This window comes from Dysidea avara, chromosome 5 (genome assembly GCF_963678975.1).
Source record: "Dysidea avara chromosome 5, odDysAvar1.4, whole genome shotgun sequence".
NCBI classification, from domain to species: Eukaryota; Metazoa; Porifera; class Demospongiae; order Dictyoceratida; family Dysideidae; genus Dysidea; species Dysidea avara.
In genome coordinates, this window is record NC_089276.1 from 24,719,449 (window position 1) to 24,737,188 (window position 17,740).

Below are 17,740 nucleotides of genomic sequence, written 5' to 3' on the forward strand. Positions count from 1 at the left end.
ATTAGGGTGACTGTTCTATTAGAGTATCTCGATCTCGCATTTGCTACACGGAGTTGGCTTTCGAATCATAACTCAGTGGTTTGTAATCCGATTCTTCTGTACTACTGCAAGGACTTTCTATGAAGATTATTCTAGCTATAAACCAATTTTCAGCTCATTGCTCTAAGTAGTTTGCCTAGTAGGTGTAAAAACTAATACTTTTTTATTCATAAAAATTGATCACGTAATTTTGACACAGTTTTGGTTTTGTGTCATATCTCCATGGTCTTTATCTCAATTCCTTTCAAACCACCAAAAGGCATTCCTACAATGGTTACTCCATCTACATAGCAATTTTCAACTCATTCCATGAAGCAGTTTACCCCGTAGGCGTGACAACAAATCGATCTTGTTTTACATGAATAATTGGTCATAACTCCTGATCCATTCATCAGGTTTGTACCAAATTTGATACTAGGATTTACCTTTGGACTCCCTTTCTGTGTGCCAAATTTCAAGGCGATCGGAGTACGCGTTTGTGTTTTATAACAATTTTTGCAAGTGTACGAAAACATGAAGAAAAAAAATTAAACTTTGGCAGCTCGTAACTCGGAAATGGCTGGAGCGATTTCCTTCAAATTTGGAATGTAGACTCCCCTGGCTGGCGGGCAACTCTGCAGCAAATTTGGTTCAAATCGGATAAAGGATCACCAAGATACAAAGGTGTGAAAATTATGTTTTCCTTCTTCCTGTCAACATACCCATGGTGTGGCGCGCCAGACATGACACACTATTGTGTGTCTTGATCATATTTGTGTATAGCAACAAGTATTCGAACGAACTTTGCCTAAAGAAACTAGCACCTGCACTCTTACACTTTCTCCCTAATTAATGCTCGCTACCTTTTTATCTGAACAGAAATTTGGTTACTTAATTAACAGTGTTCCATCAATAAAAGTGAGTTAAAGTATATAGAAATATGTCTTACAGTAAAATATAACTTAGAAAAGGCAACAGATTTTGCTTTCTGGCACGTGGTACCTTCATAGCAACAAATCTGTGATTAAAAAACAATAAAACCTCAAATAAACTAATTGTTTAACAATTGTACTAACCTTCTGTAGGCGATATCACAGTTCTGTTATTCCGCTTATGCACCTATCAATGTATTGCCCCACTACCCCCCCTTCTCGGACATATATGGAGCTATAGTGGGGATTTGACACAGCCAAATGTCAAATGCCCCATAGTAGGGCAAACCTATCGTGTCAAATCCCCACTGTTGGCCATGGTGATTTACTCGGGATTTGACATAGCATAGAAAGTTACAACAACAAAAATACTTGGGAGCTTAATGAGCGATCATCAAATGCCCCATAGTGGGGCAGCAGTTTCATGTCAATTCCCCCTGTAAAGTCCCACCTACGGCCGAGGGGGGTGGGTCAATACATTGATAGGTGCATTAGTGTTATATTGGCTTATTTAAAGCTGATGCAAATGTTTAACTGCCAACTAGCTTCCAACCCAGACTCCTCGGAGAATCATAGCAACGATTTTTCTTGCCAATGGTGTACAGTATTATTCATCTCAAATAACTTTGCAATGGCTTGTACAAGTGTTTGCAAATTTCACATATGCTTCAAAAACAGTAAGACTGATGCCAGCGTTTTTGTTCTGTTCTGAAAGTGTTTTCTTAGCCTTGTATTGTACGGAATGCCAAAGGAACAGGAACTTTTTTTCCTGCTATTTAATAGCCAAGGCTCCCAAGACTGAAAGTTCCTTGATTCATTGGTTGAAAAGTAATTTTATACTGAGTTGTAACATGTATACTAACCTTGATTGCTATCTTCAATGGATGACTTGATCAACATCTGGTAGAGATCCACATCCAAGTTTCCCCATCCTGCTGAGTGGTCATTTGACAATACAGCACCATGTTATTTTCAGATAACTTTGTGTGAAAGAGCTACACAGTCCACCACAGCCATTAGTCCAGCATTAATAACTGGGAAATAACCAAGAAGGTAACTGAGAAATAATCGAGTAGTTAGCTGAGAAAAATAGGAAATAACTGAGAAGGTAAGTGAGAAACGAAAAGTTAACTGAAGGAAGGCAACTGAGAAATAACTGAGAAATAATTGAGAAAATAAGTGAGAAATGAGAAATATTTGGAAAATAAGTGAGAAAATAATCGAAAAGTTTGAAATAAGTGAGAAATTTCTTGTATATAGCTGAGAAATAAGTGAGAAGTGAGAAACTTCCAGAACAGGCCACCGTACTGGTTACCTTGATGTTAACTAGATACCGGACTGAGACAAACATAGCTGCTGGAGAGAATTTGGGATAGGAATATGGGCCTGATAGAGGCGCTCCATAAAAAAAGGTAATTCAATTGACACCAGAGCCTGTGGGTCGCTACCCTTGGACAGTTGCATGTCTATTATTTGTTTAGCGTGACTGACATGTTTGTCCTTTTATTGTTTCAGGCTCCAGTGTTTCCTGGAAATCATGCCTTGGTTTTTTACCCTCAATATTTTGGGGATAACCCACCCATTTAAGACGGGTTGTGACAGCCACCCATCAGTTATATCCCCAAAGTTGCATGAAGCACCTATCTAGGCCCACATAAGCAGATAATTTATTATTATGTGCTTTTAACCCATTACTGCATGTAGGGTACAATAGTACATGGAATTTACATAAAGAAAGAAAGGAAAGAAAAAAGGATTATAATTATGAGAGTTCATTCTATAAATTGGCACATCCATTCGTGTAAGAGTGACTCCAAAATGTTAGATATTGCACTTTGAGAGAGCAGCAGAGGCCTGGCTTAGCTGATGAGGCTGTAATTTGAGATATGCCGAGCTCTTCCATCGACCCAAGGTCTGAATAGTAGATTCCTGAATGCCCACCATTGCTGCAGTTGTAGCGACACCCTCCTGAAACTGTGCCCTGCATACTGGTGAGCTGGCAAGTTGGCTGCAGTTAGGGCTACTCTTACTTCCTCCACAAAGTTTGGCTTAGTAAGTGGCACACCATTTTCCCAATGAAACAAAGGGCCCGGACCATTGTCCCAAAGAGATAGGTAATCCAGGAGTGCTGCAATAGGGCACAGATCATCCACAGATAGACTGGGGGTGAAGGGGATGGTCTGCTTGGAGGTCTCCAAAGGATAGATGAGAGTTTGCATCATAGCCCTTCTCTGTAGGGACAGTGATTTCACCTGATCTACAGAATGAAAAGAAGATAATAGTGGAAGCTGCCCACAGCATGACTGATTTATAAGACTTGCTTCTGTGGAACCATATGGCTTTTATTTTTTGAAGGATAGCTGGTGTAATTGGGAGGCGTGAGCGAGGAGCTTTACCCTGTTTGCCAGCATCCACCAATATACCTTTGAGGATTTGACAAAGGCGGGGCATGTGGCTTAGGCCAGGGTCTCCGAAGCCCATTGCCACCTGTAGTTGGCGAACTCCTGATAAATAAATTTTGATAGTATTGTGGGAAAGACCCTGTTGAGCCATACAAGTGGCAAAGTAGCATAGGGTGCTTCTGATGTGGGAAAAGGAGAAATAGAAAAGTCCTTGCAGAACTGAGAATATCTGCGGTCTGCTGTTTTGTGAGTCTTATGGGTGGATGCTGTCAGAGCTGATGTAAAGTAATGGTGAACAGCCTTGTCCAAGCTGTGGATGTCCAGGTGATGTTTTGAGCTATAAGTCTCAGTAAGGGCTCTGGAACCACTGCTGGAGTGAGAGGAGATGGTGGGGCCTGCAAAAAGAAGAGAGACAGGTTATTGCAAGATAAAGCATCGGCAAGTGTATTGTTGCGCCCCTCTAGGTGCGAGGCATAAAACCAGAAATTGTAGTATGAGGTGAAGAAGACCAACAACCTTACTAGGTGCATCAAGTGATTATCTTTGCAGAAAGTGGCATTGATTACTTCTACGACGGCCATGTTGTCTACGCGGAACTGAATAATTTAGTATGACCACTGCCTGCCAAAGATGGCTGCTGCCACTACTATCAGGATCATTTCCTTTGTGGCAATACAAACAAGGACGTAGCCGGTCCCACCACTGGAAGTGGAACAATGCTTTCTCCCAGTAGGCAGGAACCTGAGGCATCAGATGTGACAGTGAAGTCAGCCTTCTTTACTCCCACATCCCACAGCATGGAGATATACTACCATTCCAGTGTGAGATAAATATGTGCCACTACATGATATCTGCCATAGCTGGCCGGTTTAGCCGGACATGGTGGTTAGACTTTGAGCCAATGTCCTTCATAGAGTACAGCCGGTGAAGGAAACAATGTCCTGAGCGCACAACTTTTGTTGTAAACTACAATAGTCCCACTAAGCTTTTTAGCTCTTTTTTGAAAAGAGTTTCCCTTGAATACACCCTGATAATTCGGCTTTCAGGCATTGCAGCTTATCATCTGGTAGTCTGGGCTGAAGTGAGACTGTATCAATCTCAATCCCCAGGAATTGTAGAGATTGTGAAGGGCCCTCCAACTTTGAGTGTTCCATTGGGACACCTAACCTTGCCCACAATGAGACTAAAGACTGCTTTTGGGCTTCTGCCGAGGCCTGATCACTGGCAACTAGAATGAAGTCATCTAAATAGTGCAGGGTTTTGATCATACCCTTGTTGAAGAGTATCCATTGAATTGCATCAGCAACTGCTGAGAAGATCTTAGGTGCTGAGCGTAAACCGAAAGGCAGGGTCTGGTCGATGTAGATTTACCTTTCCCAGTGAATTCCCAATAAGTGACAATCTTGAGGGTGAACGCGTAGCATTCTGTAAGCTTCCTTGATATCTGCCTTGGTAAGGAAGGCTCCTCTACCTGCTTGTAGTACCAGGGCTGACAGTTGGTCTACTGAGACATAGGATAGTGAGGATAGTGTCTGGGAAATTCTGTCACTTACACCGGACTTTTCTGGAGAGGACAGATCCATAATTAGCCTCCACTTCCCTGGCTTGTTTTTCTTGGGCACAATTCCTAAAGGACTGGTGTGAATACCAGGAGGCTGGAAATTTGGTGGGAGTTTTATCATTCTTCCAAGTGATACTTCTCTTTGGAGATATTCAGAAATTAAAGATGGAACTTTGCAAGGCATGTTGCCATGGGAGGAGTCCAGTATATTATGCCGGTCAAAACCAATTCGAAAACCTTCTTGAATTCCCTTTAAAATGTAGTTGGTGAACCTTGCGTCTAGGTGATTTTCCAGTAGTCGAGCCCACACTAGAAAGTTCAGAGGGGAGGAAGCTTTGAATGGTACTTTAAGCTCCTCCTGAGTGGGTCTGCAGGTATCCAACAATAAGAGATCTTCCATGTATCTATATTGGTTGTGATTGGTCATGCCACTGGTATGGAGAACCAGGTCCAAATCTGCGATAAGAAAAGGAACCCATAATAAGGTGGAAGTGTGAGCTCCTTGATATGGAAGTCTTCCCCCAGGGGTCCTTATGAAAAAAAGGGGGGACAAAAACAAATATGGCTGATGATTACTGATGGACCCTCGGGGAAGATACCATTTTGGACCTGCAGAACCCATGTCCTTGTAGCAAGTGTGCAGGACAAGTGTGTGTGAACTGGGAACAGTATACTCAATTGAAATAATTGATTACATGATGATTGAACATACACACCTTCATGGTGACAAACAAAACACAAAAGAGTGCAAGCAGACCAGCTGTTAGCACCCTATTGGCCTAAGTATGAAAGAAAAAGTAAAACGACTTGATACAAATCAATCAACTATATGAGTACAAGAGATCAATAAGCTAGTAATATATCAGTGCATGATAGCCAATCCAGCTCTTGAAGTTTATTTGCTCCTCTTCGGTGCAGAGGGGCAGTGAGCTGCCTGGTGATGACCTCCACACAGCAGACAGCGGTGAGCAAATGGGCAGTTAACACGGTCGCAGTGACCCTTGGAGTTCCATATGAAGCAAGCTTCCTGGTTTGCTGCTCTTTTGCTTCCAATGAAGGAGGGGTGCAGTGGTTTGGGTGAGGCTGAGAGACGCTGTTGGGAGGACAAGCTATGTCCATAAATTGTAAAGTTCAGATCCCCCCACTGACGGATGTTTCTTGCTGCTGCCCACTGTCTAAAATCAGTGTCGTATCTCTGCCACTGAGGTCCAAGTTCCTGGGAGAGCTGTAAAATCAGATAAAGATGAGCCACCAAACCTGTGGCCTGAGCTGAGGTGGTAGCCTCATAGGAAGTTAGGGCTGCAACATAGCGGGAGAAGGCCTTCAACCTCGTAAAAATGTCTGAGATCTGCTTACGGCACCTCTGGACCCTATCTGGCTCAATTACCACAATCTGGCTGATACCCATTATGGGATAGTCTTCTGGTGGTTTGCTGCACTAATCATCTAGTAGAATAGTCAAGTCCACATAATCCCATTTGCGAATCTTGTCCAGCAGTTTTGTTGAAAGGGGGGGCATTCCTTCTACAATGACTGTGGAAGTACTCCCGGCTGCTGGTGTGGGAACTATATCATTGTCGGATGCTGATACCAATGATGGTAGTGTTGGTGGACTTGAGGATGATAGCAGTGGATCAACTGCTAGAGGAAAACCGGGTGTTCCTCCAGTCAAACCTGTGTGGGAGACAATCTCCAGTTAGCATTGTTATGGCAGCCAACACACTGCAACACATTATAGCTAGCAGATAACAACATTGGCCCGTGGCCTTCACATGCCCATGGCAGCCAACACACTGCAACACATTATAGCAGGCAAATAACATTGGCCCATGGCCTTCGCATGCCCATGGCAGCCACCACGCTGCAGCCCCGCATAGCAGACAAATAACATTGGCCCATGGCCTTCACTTCGCGTGGTGCCAACCACATCCACGTTGCAGGTTCACGTTAGTATGCCGGTAGGAGAGCTGTGACGACTGGCTAGGGGGAAGAAGTGACTTGCGCCGACACCGGTGTGGGGAAAAGGACGTCCAATGAGTAGTGCAAATAACAAGTTACTGCCAAATATCTTACCTGAACTGGATGGTCCCGAGGGAGGTGGTGTTGTGGCAGAAGAGGTCGATGGATGTGGTAGCGCTGCTGCTTCTGGAGGTGGTGGATGTGAGGCCGCAGAAGGGGTAGTTGTCGTTGGTCCAGACATGAAGGGGTTTCCCATAGCTACGCGACTCTGGATCAGGTCTGCTACTGCGGCTGCTAGTTGCTGCACCGTGGCATCTGGCAATAGAGGAGCCACGGGGGGAACGGGTGCCGATGTAGGAGCAACCGCTACTGGAGGCACTGGATCTTCTGATGAACTTGAAGACGATGAACTCATAGCTCTTAACTGTGCATGCTGAACTCTGAGAAAAGTAGCAACAACTCGAACTGGTTTTTTGTTGCCAATGTGGAAGAATGCCAGACAGGCCCCCCTTTGAACCCACTTTGAAGTGCACGCTTGAATTATTGGAATGTGCCAGGGAGGCCATGGTATTACCTGTATTACTGGTTTGGATGTGGTTACCAGCATAGGCAAACTTGTCCTACTAGTTAACCCTGCTGTTAAACTTGTAGCATGGCCTCTTACACAGCCCAGACAATTAGGCACCACAAATATTTTAATGCATGCTCCCTTGTCTGGATTACTTCCGTGTTTTGAGCAGTTGTCAAGATGGTTTTTATACACAGATTATCAGTTTATATTTCCTATGGTACAGTTCTTTATTCTTGAACTATAGCAGCTACTGTCTGAAAATCTGGGTAGGAATGTTTTAGCAGTACTTACACATGCGTGTGTTTGGCTTTCCGTAACTTGGTGCTTTGTGGAATATTATAGAACTTTGCATGGGCGAGATCAAATGAAAAGGATACTTTAAATTTCATAAAGTACCCTTTCAGCTGGCCAACAGTGCTTTATCAACCACAGAGAGTGATTTATTGCACCGCAAAGAGTGCTTTATTCATTCAATAAAGCACTCTGCGGTGCAATATAGCCCTTCTTGTGGGCAATAAAGAACAGTTGCCCACATTCTCTAGTGCAGGCTAATAGCCTGCGGGGCTGACGCCAGTACGACTAATCATCCAAGCCGGTGAAGGCTGATAGCCTCGCCGTACTGACTGATCAATCACCCCAGCCAATACGAGTGCTACCACTGGATTGCTTTTATAGACATACCTAAATGCTTCGATGATGGGTGGGAGAAGGTAATGTTGCTGTTACATTTGTTAATGTAAACAAACAAGTCCTGGAGATATCACGGAAATATTTCACCATGTGACTCACAATAGAATCAATTGTGGGTTGCGAGCAAAACCTGCCAAAAGACACAATGAACGTCTACCATGCCAAACTATGGTGAAATACACGTGAGTTACTTTGTTAAACTAGTTGTGTGTTGTTCAGGCTGCTAATAATTAGTGCAACACATGTTGATTGCGAGTCCTACTATATGGTTAAGCTACATGACTAGAAAGTTCCATAAATCATTTAAAGCATAGCCTTGCTCGTGCTATATGAAAATAAAGTACTTGGCCGCGCGCCTCGTACTTTATTTTTCATATAGCACTCACGGCTATGCTTTAACATATACATATAGAGCGGCTTTCTGTTTGTTTGTTTGTAGTGAGCAAAAAGGCTTTTATTATAGACGACGTGTATACTAAGCGGTTAATTGATTACAGAATAAAAATTGTTTTATTTTTCATCGATTGATCAATATTATTGATTGATTGTGAGAGCTCTACTCAATATAACCATGAACCTTGTTGATTTATGCCACCGATCCCTTTCTTGTTTTGTAGGTTTTTAGCAATCCCATTCCTTACTTTTAAAAATTAATATGTATAGTTTATGTACCTGTTTAAAACCGGATTTTGTGTAGGTTCTATTAGGCACAAAAAGGTGACAATTCCTACAGCACGTTATGAACCTACTATCATGGTTCGTGATGAATATGAACAAAATGGCAGATTTCGGTTTTATCTGAAATGCATTTAGTGTTTTCTCTCTACTTGATACTCAGTGGATGATTTATACTGTTTGCAGGGCTAGTGCTGAGCGATAGTAAAAAATTTACTATCACGATAGTTACTCATTAAATATCACAATAGTTACTCATTAAATATCACGATAGTGAATACTATCCCGATAGTTTATGAAACACTTTGCTCTTAACAAAGTCTTAGTTGCATAGCTATGATTTGCAGTCATATAGGAAGTTATTTTGCATGTACAGGACATTTGTTAATTAACTGTGTGGGCGGCCAATGAATATGGACTTTTGGTAAAGCTTTTACAGGCCACTCCTTTGTAAGAAAGCTGGTAATACCAACTGTAAAACAGTATAGAAGGGTCGTTGATACAATTTTAATGCAGATCTGAGCTTATCATAACTATCATGATAGTGATATCCCTACTATCGCAATAACAATAGTGATTTACTATCGCGATATATCGCACTATCGATACTATTGCTCAGCCCTATGTAGGGCCTGAAATTATGATGATCTGACATAAGTATCCTATTAAATATTTGGTCAGACGTGGTCAATAGCATTGTACAATAACTTTCTAAATGTTTTCAGACATTAGCCAGAAATGGTCAGAAAATAGCAGTTGTCCAGTCATAATTTCAGGCTCTGTCCTTGCAAAAGCCAGTGGATGGTTGTTTTGGACTGATCGTTTAGTGTGTGTTCTATAAAGATTTTGGCAAAATAGTGGGCAATCCCTGTATACTTGCTATTGTGGTTCATGATATACAAATATCAGAGCAGTATAATCAGTATCAGCTCTTTAAGATACAGTTAAATTGGATATCGGTACAACTGAAATTTTATTTATTGGTACGTCTCTGGTTCCTGTGGAATCCCTGTTATAATAATCCCTTCAAGGACCAAATTAATTTTCAAGTACGGTGGAATGTGTAACTTTGTGTGTTATAAGGACAGCAGTGGTTTTATGTGAAATGAAGATGGATTAATGTTTGACGTTAACTTAATGGTAATTTCATAATATCTAAACAGTTTTGTTTTATACAAAACAATACTTGTGATATGAACCAATGAACAGGCAATATTATTCCACTAAACGTCCTTCTTTATCGCTATTCTAGAGGTAGACACGTGATCTTTTGTGACTTACCATCACTTACTGAGTCTAATGCTGTTTAATTTAATGCCCTGGGGTGAGGCACCATCAAGCTATGGTTGACCAATGGCGGATGATAATGGAAGAGCTACTTTCTTTTGGTGTCCTAGCAGCAGAGATTTTCTTTGAACGAAGTAATGCTTGGTATAATTTAGTCAGAAATTTCATAGTGAGTATTGTGGTGTTAGTGAATTCTTGCTGCTGTGTTCAGATACAGAGGTATAAAGGTTTGTACAAGCCCATGTGCTTGCATCTAATAAATTATATTCACGCGCTTGCATCTAATATATTCATGTGCTTGCATCTAATATATAGGACTTTGGCCGTTAAAGGGATTTATAATACATTATCTGTGTGTGGTTCTATCACACACTATTGGTGATATATTGTTTAATACATGCTTTGTTCTACATACATGTAGATTGTCTGGTTTGGCCAGTAATATGACATCTACTCAGCCCTCGGCAGCTAATAGTGAAGCAAGTAGTGATGGAGGGAGTGGTGGTTTATTTTCAAACCTAATGTACGTACGTAAGTTGTGGTCTTTGGAAATGGTCATAGTCACTTATGTAATAATTAGACTTTAGACCACAGAGGTCTATATAATTTAGCAAGCCCAAGGCACCTTGACAAAGTAAAGGTGCTACTACAGGTGGTGTTGCACCAATAACCAAATTAGCCGATTATTTTGATAAGTATTAAGCAACAGAATTATTTTTTTATCATAAGCTAATTTTATGTCACATACAGTACTTCATATTTTTATTAGCATTACTTTTATAGTATAGCTGTGATGTGTGGCTATGACTATAGTATGTTCACATTGAGCTGAATCCTGAAAAACAGCTAAAAATTAAAAGTGGATTTTTTCTCAACGGAGTTAACATTTCAGCCAACCAGATGATTATTGGTAACAGCAAAGGTGTCAACAACAGACATGTACGGTTTGGCTCCATTACAAGTTCGAGAAAGGGCTGTAATGGACACTGTACTTATATGGCTTCCCCCATAGAAAATGTATTGAAAAATTTTTGATTGGCTATAAATATTATGTCTAACATTTGAACAAAAAGATTTTGAAATATTTTTAGCGGGTCAAGTGCTACTATAAATGGGCCAAATTTCAAGATCGTGTGTAATTGCATCCATGAGTTATTAAATGTTTTTGAGGATTCAGCTCAACGTGAACATACTATACTTTATTAGAGTATCTTGACATAGCTACTGAGCTATACACAAGGTATAGTTCAATGCCTTGTCTTGCATACTACTGATTTCAGGGGTGTACCGAGGGGGGTTTCCAGGGGCTATTTTATTAAAACATTAAGAAATTAAAACTTCAGGTTTTCAGAATCTGGAATCATCCACATTTTAAACTTGTATCTTAGTTAAATAATAGGTTCTCACATGATAGCAACACTTATAGCATTGTTCTGAATTATGATTTTGGTGAAAAGATCAAGATATACTCTAACAAAGCAGTCAGGCAATATAATATAACAGTCAATTAGCTGTAGTGGAAACCCCTTTTCAAAATTACTCTCCTGGGTTGGAGCTACATGTAGATCATTAAAGGAAGTAGTCATTCAGGGTGTGGTGGCATGTTCTGATCTTTTCTTTTAAGTGTATGGTCCTATGCGATCATTATAGAAGTTCAGCTACACATATCTAAGTGTTTCAAATAGTTTTGTTGCATGTCAACCTTTAAACTCACAGAGAACTTTTTGGAAATGCGTGGTTACACAATATGGCATGCATGGTTACACTAGGTGGGGTAACTTAATTCTTACAGCCTACAAATACACATATGTAGATTAAAAGTGTGTTTACTGGGCTACTTGGAGAAGGTTAAATGAACACTGTAACTACAGTGGCTTACTTGTTATGAAGCAGTGAACAGCGATGAGTTGCATCTTCTAAGTTCATGCCACGTGTTTAGTTTTGATTGTGGGTTTACTCACATGAGTCATATATGGTCTGATACAAAATTTCACGAAAAATTGAATGGAAGTTGTTGCAAGGCGATAGGATCAACTACCATAGAGTTATCGACCATTTTATAAAGTATGTAAAGGGTTTGTATGTTTCCTTACTGAAAAGTTATTTTCATGGCTAGTTTTGGCCTCACCATGAATTTAGCGTTAGGGTAAAACCCTAGGTATCATTTTAATCCTTGCTACATCACAAGCAGAATGATGACGTAAATTGCATAGCCATAGGATGGATGCTTCAAAAGTTACAGCGCTTTGTGCAAAGCATGCATATTTATTAAGCCAGTTTTCTGGATTATGCGGGTTTAAAGGTTAAGAAAAGTGTTGATATAGAAAATTAATGCATCACTATGATTTCCTTGCGTGTAGAAGATGATCAAAAAGGAATGGTAAAGCACAGAAGGCAAATATTCGTTGAAATCAGAAAAGGCACACACTGCCCATGAGTTTGCTACTGTGGCTTGAATTGGTGGTCATGCGCTGCTTCACTTGTCCTCTATCTAGCCTTGTGACTGTGGTCAGGCAGACAGGAAGCAAGCAGATCAAAATTTGGACTTTTAAAAGTCAATACTAGCCGCCTGTAATTGTTTCCTGTTTTTAAACTGTATTTGACATGAGATTATTCCATGAGATAAATTTTAATGAGTTGATATTTCTATGATGGTTAGAGGCAGTCAGGCCTCTGTCATTTTAGTGGAAACCCTAGTAAATAGTATTACTGTTACTGTTTGATAACTTGTCTTGCTTTTTGTACAGACAAGGCATTTTTGCATGGGAAGTCACTGTTTTTCTACCAGGTGCCCACAGCTATGATATTGTTAGTGAAATATGGGTGAAATTGGTTTCTGAATATAATATGAACAGCTTTCGTAATAGGTTGTATCAATGTTAATTGGAGCAACAACAATGCATATCTTGTACACTACCAGACTTTTGGGGGATAAAAACTTCATACCTTTCATGTTACATAAGTCTTTCTTCATGTCCATGACCTATTTTTAAATGCACAAGTGCAAAAAAAATTTGGAATTTTCAACTAGAGTAGGGACCAGCACATCGTTTAAAAGTACTGAAACAAGCTGGAGTAGTGCACGATATTAAATCACAGTAAAACAATACGATGTGTTATATTATTTTTATTTGTTATGTTGTGCAGACCTCAAAAAGAGTAGTGCACAACAAGAAAAAGAAAAACAAAAAAAAACAATAGTACAACTACAATCATTCTTAATTAAATAGTCTCCAGACCAGCTAGGCTGTGCTTGAATTGTTCGATCTCTGTTAAGTCTATCACGTATTGGGGTAAGGAATTCCAAATTTTAATAGTGGATGGAGTATTTGTAAGAATTTATCTGTGTCATTAGTAACATAAATCTTTTACTGTGGCCTCTGGTTAGGAATAAGGAGATTGTCAGCATTTATATCAATCTGGTGAGTTATAATCTTAAATAACACTGTAGCCTTCTTCAAGAAACTCTAGATACGTCACTTTGCTGACCGTCAATTATTACCTGTTAAGATCTGTTCAAGGTGAAGTTCTTTATCAATCTAATATATCTCACGGATGCCATAGTGATGAAGCTTATGAAATAGGTGGTGATAGGATACTCTATCGAATGCTTTGGAAAAATCCAAAAATACCACATCAGACTGATCTCCTTTATTAAGTGTTTCGGCAAAGTCATTTACTGTTAGTGTGAGCTGGGACTCGCATGATCTTGATTGTCGAAATCCATGTTGTTGATCACATAAAGATTTTATGGTGAGATAGATGGGTGAATATGTGTGAATATACTGTGTTCACGAATTTTAGAAGTTAAGGATACAGGCCTGTAGTTACTAAGAGCAGCACGGTTGCCCTTCTTGAAAATGGGTACAATGTATGCTTTTTTCCAATCTGTTGGTAAGGAGCACTGGTGTAATGATGCTTGATAAATAAGAGTGAGTGATGGGACAAGAAGTTCACTGGTTTTCTTTAATAGTTGTGCTGGAATTTCATCAGGCCCAGCAGCCTTGTGGACCTCTAAGGATTTTAATACTGTATTTCAACAACGCCATTAGGTTCTACTTGGATAGGATCAATATCTGGTATCAATGGTTCATCCATTTGTAGGGGAGTATCCAATGAAATTGGTGTAAACACTGATGTGAAGTAATTGTTAAGGATTTCAGCCTTATCTGCTACTTTCAAGAGTGCTACACCACAATGATCCTTCCTTTGGCTCTTTTATATAAGACCATAATCTTTTTGTAACAGAACCTTTCTCATCGATTAGTCCTCTAATATAGTTGTTATATGCTTTGCGACATTCTCCTTGAGCCTTTCTTTTATATGTAAGGTAGGTTTCCCAATTGCGACTACTGTTAGAACGTTTGGCCAGGTTATAGAGTCATTGCTTCTTGCGTGATAGTCATTTTATGTAAGAGTTCACCCAAGGTTGTATGGATCGGTTAGATCAAAGTTTATTCGGAACAAGATGTAGACAGTTGTAACACATAACTTTGAATTCTTCCCAAAAAATATCAACAGGTGTAGATGTTGAGAACTTATTTAAGAAGGAGCTAGTAAACTGATGTTTCATTAATAGAGATATCTGCTTTATGCCAAAGATAAAACTAGCGAGAGTGTGATGGAAGATTCAACGAAGACAGCTTCATGGTCACTGATACCTACTATTGGGTCACAATGGTAGATAAGTGATTGTCAATTAGTTATGAACACATCCAAGGTATTACTTGCTCTGGTTGGAAAGTTCAGTACTTGAGTGTAGTGTTGTTTTAGTTAACCATAACTAATACTAAAAGTAATTTTAGTAAGGCAAATATATATTAGTTAACTAAAACTAAAAGTATAACTAAAAGCAAATCTGTATTATAACTAAAACTAAATCTAAAACTAAAAAACAACAGAATAATTAAATCTAAACTGAAACCCAAAAGAACTAAGAAAGATAACTAAAACTGTAACTAAAACTATAACTAAAACCAAAAGATTTTCTTATGCACAACTAAAACTATAACTAAAACTAAAAGGTTTTTATGTTTTTATCTAAAACTATAACTAAAACTAAAGCAACAAAGACAATATGTGACCAGATCTGTGAAAACCCGGCACAATCGCACAAGCCTAAATTTACAGTATAAGTATATGTAATAGGATGGATGGCTGTGGTATTCGGGATTAATAGTGCGAGCATTGTAAACAGGAAGGAGTAAAATAGTGCGAGGCAAAGCCGAGCACTATTTCCTTCCTGTTTACAATGCTCACACTATTACAGGTTTTTGCAATTGAATTCGGCGACTTTGCAATTGAATTCGTCCCGTTTGCAATTGAGTTCGTCGCTTTTGCAATTGAATTCGTCCCGTTTGCAATTGAATTCGTCGGTTTTGCAATTGAATTCGTCCCGTTTGCAATTGAATTCGCCGCTTTTGCAATTGAATTCGTCGCTTTTGCAGTTAAATTCGTCCGTAACAAGAATGGCAGCTGGAGGAAACACGAAAACATGATGTAGCAGCTGCTACAAGAACTTGTTCAAGTACAACAGTAGTAAACAACTCTTTATAAGGCAATAATTCTTCCTCTACAGCCTATCCAGCAACATTCCAAACGATGGGTGTGGTCATCGCGAGCAAGTTAATTAACTTGTCAGACAGCTATCAACTTCGCGTACTACCAGCTTCAATTACTTTCTAGTGTCTCAAGTGTAACTCTCCAAGGCATAAATAGTTCATCTCTTAATGAACGGGTTGGTTTCTTGGAGCCGTTTTGTTTATGACGAATTGTAATGCAAACGCGACGAATTCTATTGCAAAACCGACTAATTCAACTGCAAAACCGACGAATTCAATTGCAAAACCAATGAATTCAACTGCAAACGGGACGAATTCAATTGCAATACCGACAAATTCAATTGCAAACGGGACGAATTCAATCGCAAAGGCGACGAATTCAATTGCAAAAACCTGTAATCCCGAATACCACAGCCATCCGTCCTATTGCAAATTAATCCGACAACCATAGCAACTGTTACTACGCAACAGAAATTCAAAAAATAACCACTGCAAAAATCAATCACACTTAGCAACCGTTGTCTGGCAACCGTTGCTATGGTCTCAAAAATACTTTTACCTTAGCAACGGTTACCTAGCTACCATTGCTAAGTAACCATATTGTGTCTTATCTTTGGGGCATCTATCACTATGGTAACAATAGTTGTCAAATCGGACATTTACTTCTAATATAAACACACCACACTATTTTAGTCAATCAAATTAGTATTATAGATTTTTGTCATGGGACCTTGACAAACAAGTGTATTACTAATTCTATTGGCTAATCGTTTGACGTATTTCTATATAATATGTCAAGCTGCTATTGAGAGTATTATACAGTAACACATTCAGTTGTTGGATTAAACATTTAATACCATACCTGTTTCACTGCTCATACAAAAGTCTCAATAGTAGCAGCAAGAGTTAATAATAGTAGGGAAGGAGAGTGTCTAATGCTCAATAGGCCTGTATAAAATGAGCGCGTAGAGCACCCCGCTTATTATCGTATACCTTTGTAATTTCCTATAGTGCTGATGACCGCAATAAACACGTTATGTCACATTTTGTATGGCCTTGCAAAATCGATAGTTGGTGAGAAAGCAGTGATGCGAAGATGGCTACTACAGGGAGTGATGGAAGAACCAGAGAGAAATCGTTCATAACTTTCATCTGGCGCTTTTTCTTAGGTTGGGATTCTTCAGGCTGTGTTTCATCGGCGCCGCTTCTTTTCCTTGCCATTGCTTTCGTCTGACACTTCTTCGTTACTTCCGGCTCATCATTCCTCGACTGACGCTTCTTCTTGGGCCTTATACCTCGGGACGTGGCTGAACGGTAGATTCGTGATGTAATTCTACCTGTGCTTCCGAGCGTGCTTCATCTCCGCTTTTCCTCATTGATCTTCTCTTACGCTTCTTCTTGCTAGGCTGCATGAACTGTTTCTGCTTCAATTTCGGCCAGTAGTATACCTAGGGCTGTTCATCACAAATCGACATGTTTGATTGCACACGTTGCCTCGCACGTTGCTCACGAGACTGATTCGTGAACAGCTAGTAGTATCGATAACGTCCTTCTGCGGCGTGCCTCATTTCACATCTCCCTTCATGCAATCAACACGTCTGGCCAAGAAGCCAGATTGTCTTATGCGCTCATTTTATACAGGCCTATTGAGCGTTAGACACTCTCCCTCCCTACTATTATTAACTCTTGGTAGCAGTGAAATTTATCCCGTATTTCACTGGTAGCAGTGAAAAAGTTGTAATTGCAATTTCATTGGCTAGAATTTATGTTAACAATTAGTGTTGACACATGTTTAGTACATAGTGACAAATTGCGTACATAGCAACGCTAATGCACGGCATGCGCATATGGAGCGAGTATGGTATTAACTGGGAATAGCATGGGTAGCAGTGAAATTTGGGATAAATACCACTCTTGTTGTATTGGAAATGGTAAATTTCCAATACAACACTCGTGATATTTACCCAAATTTCACTGCTACCCATGCTATTACTAGTACGAATACAATGGGTGATATAATTGTGCATTATTGAAAAAAATTTGTAAATTTTTTGAATGTCTTTCTTAGTGAAGGAAGGGACTAA

At 39.8% G+C, this 17,740-nt stretch overlaps 1 protein-coding gene across 1 annotated transcript in view; it reads left to right on the top strand.

Moving 5' to 3' along the window:
• The window catches only part of LOC136255785 (small glutamine-rich tetratricopeptide repeat-containing protein alpha-like), a 149,477-nt gene that overhangs the window by 124,549 nt on the left and 7,188 nt on the right, over window positions 1–17,740 (top strand). Inside the window, exon 12 of the mRNA XM_066048677.1 lies at window positions 10,517–10,618. Coding sequence (XP_065904749.1) covers window positions 10,517–10,618 — 102 coding nt within the window. The remainder of the gene's footprint in view (window positions 1–10,516; window positions 10,619–17,740) is intronic.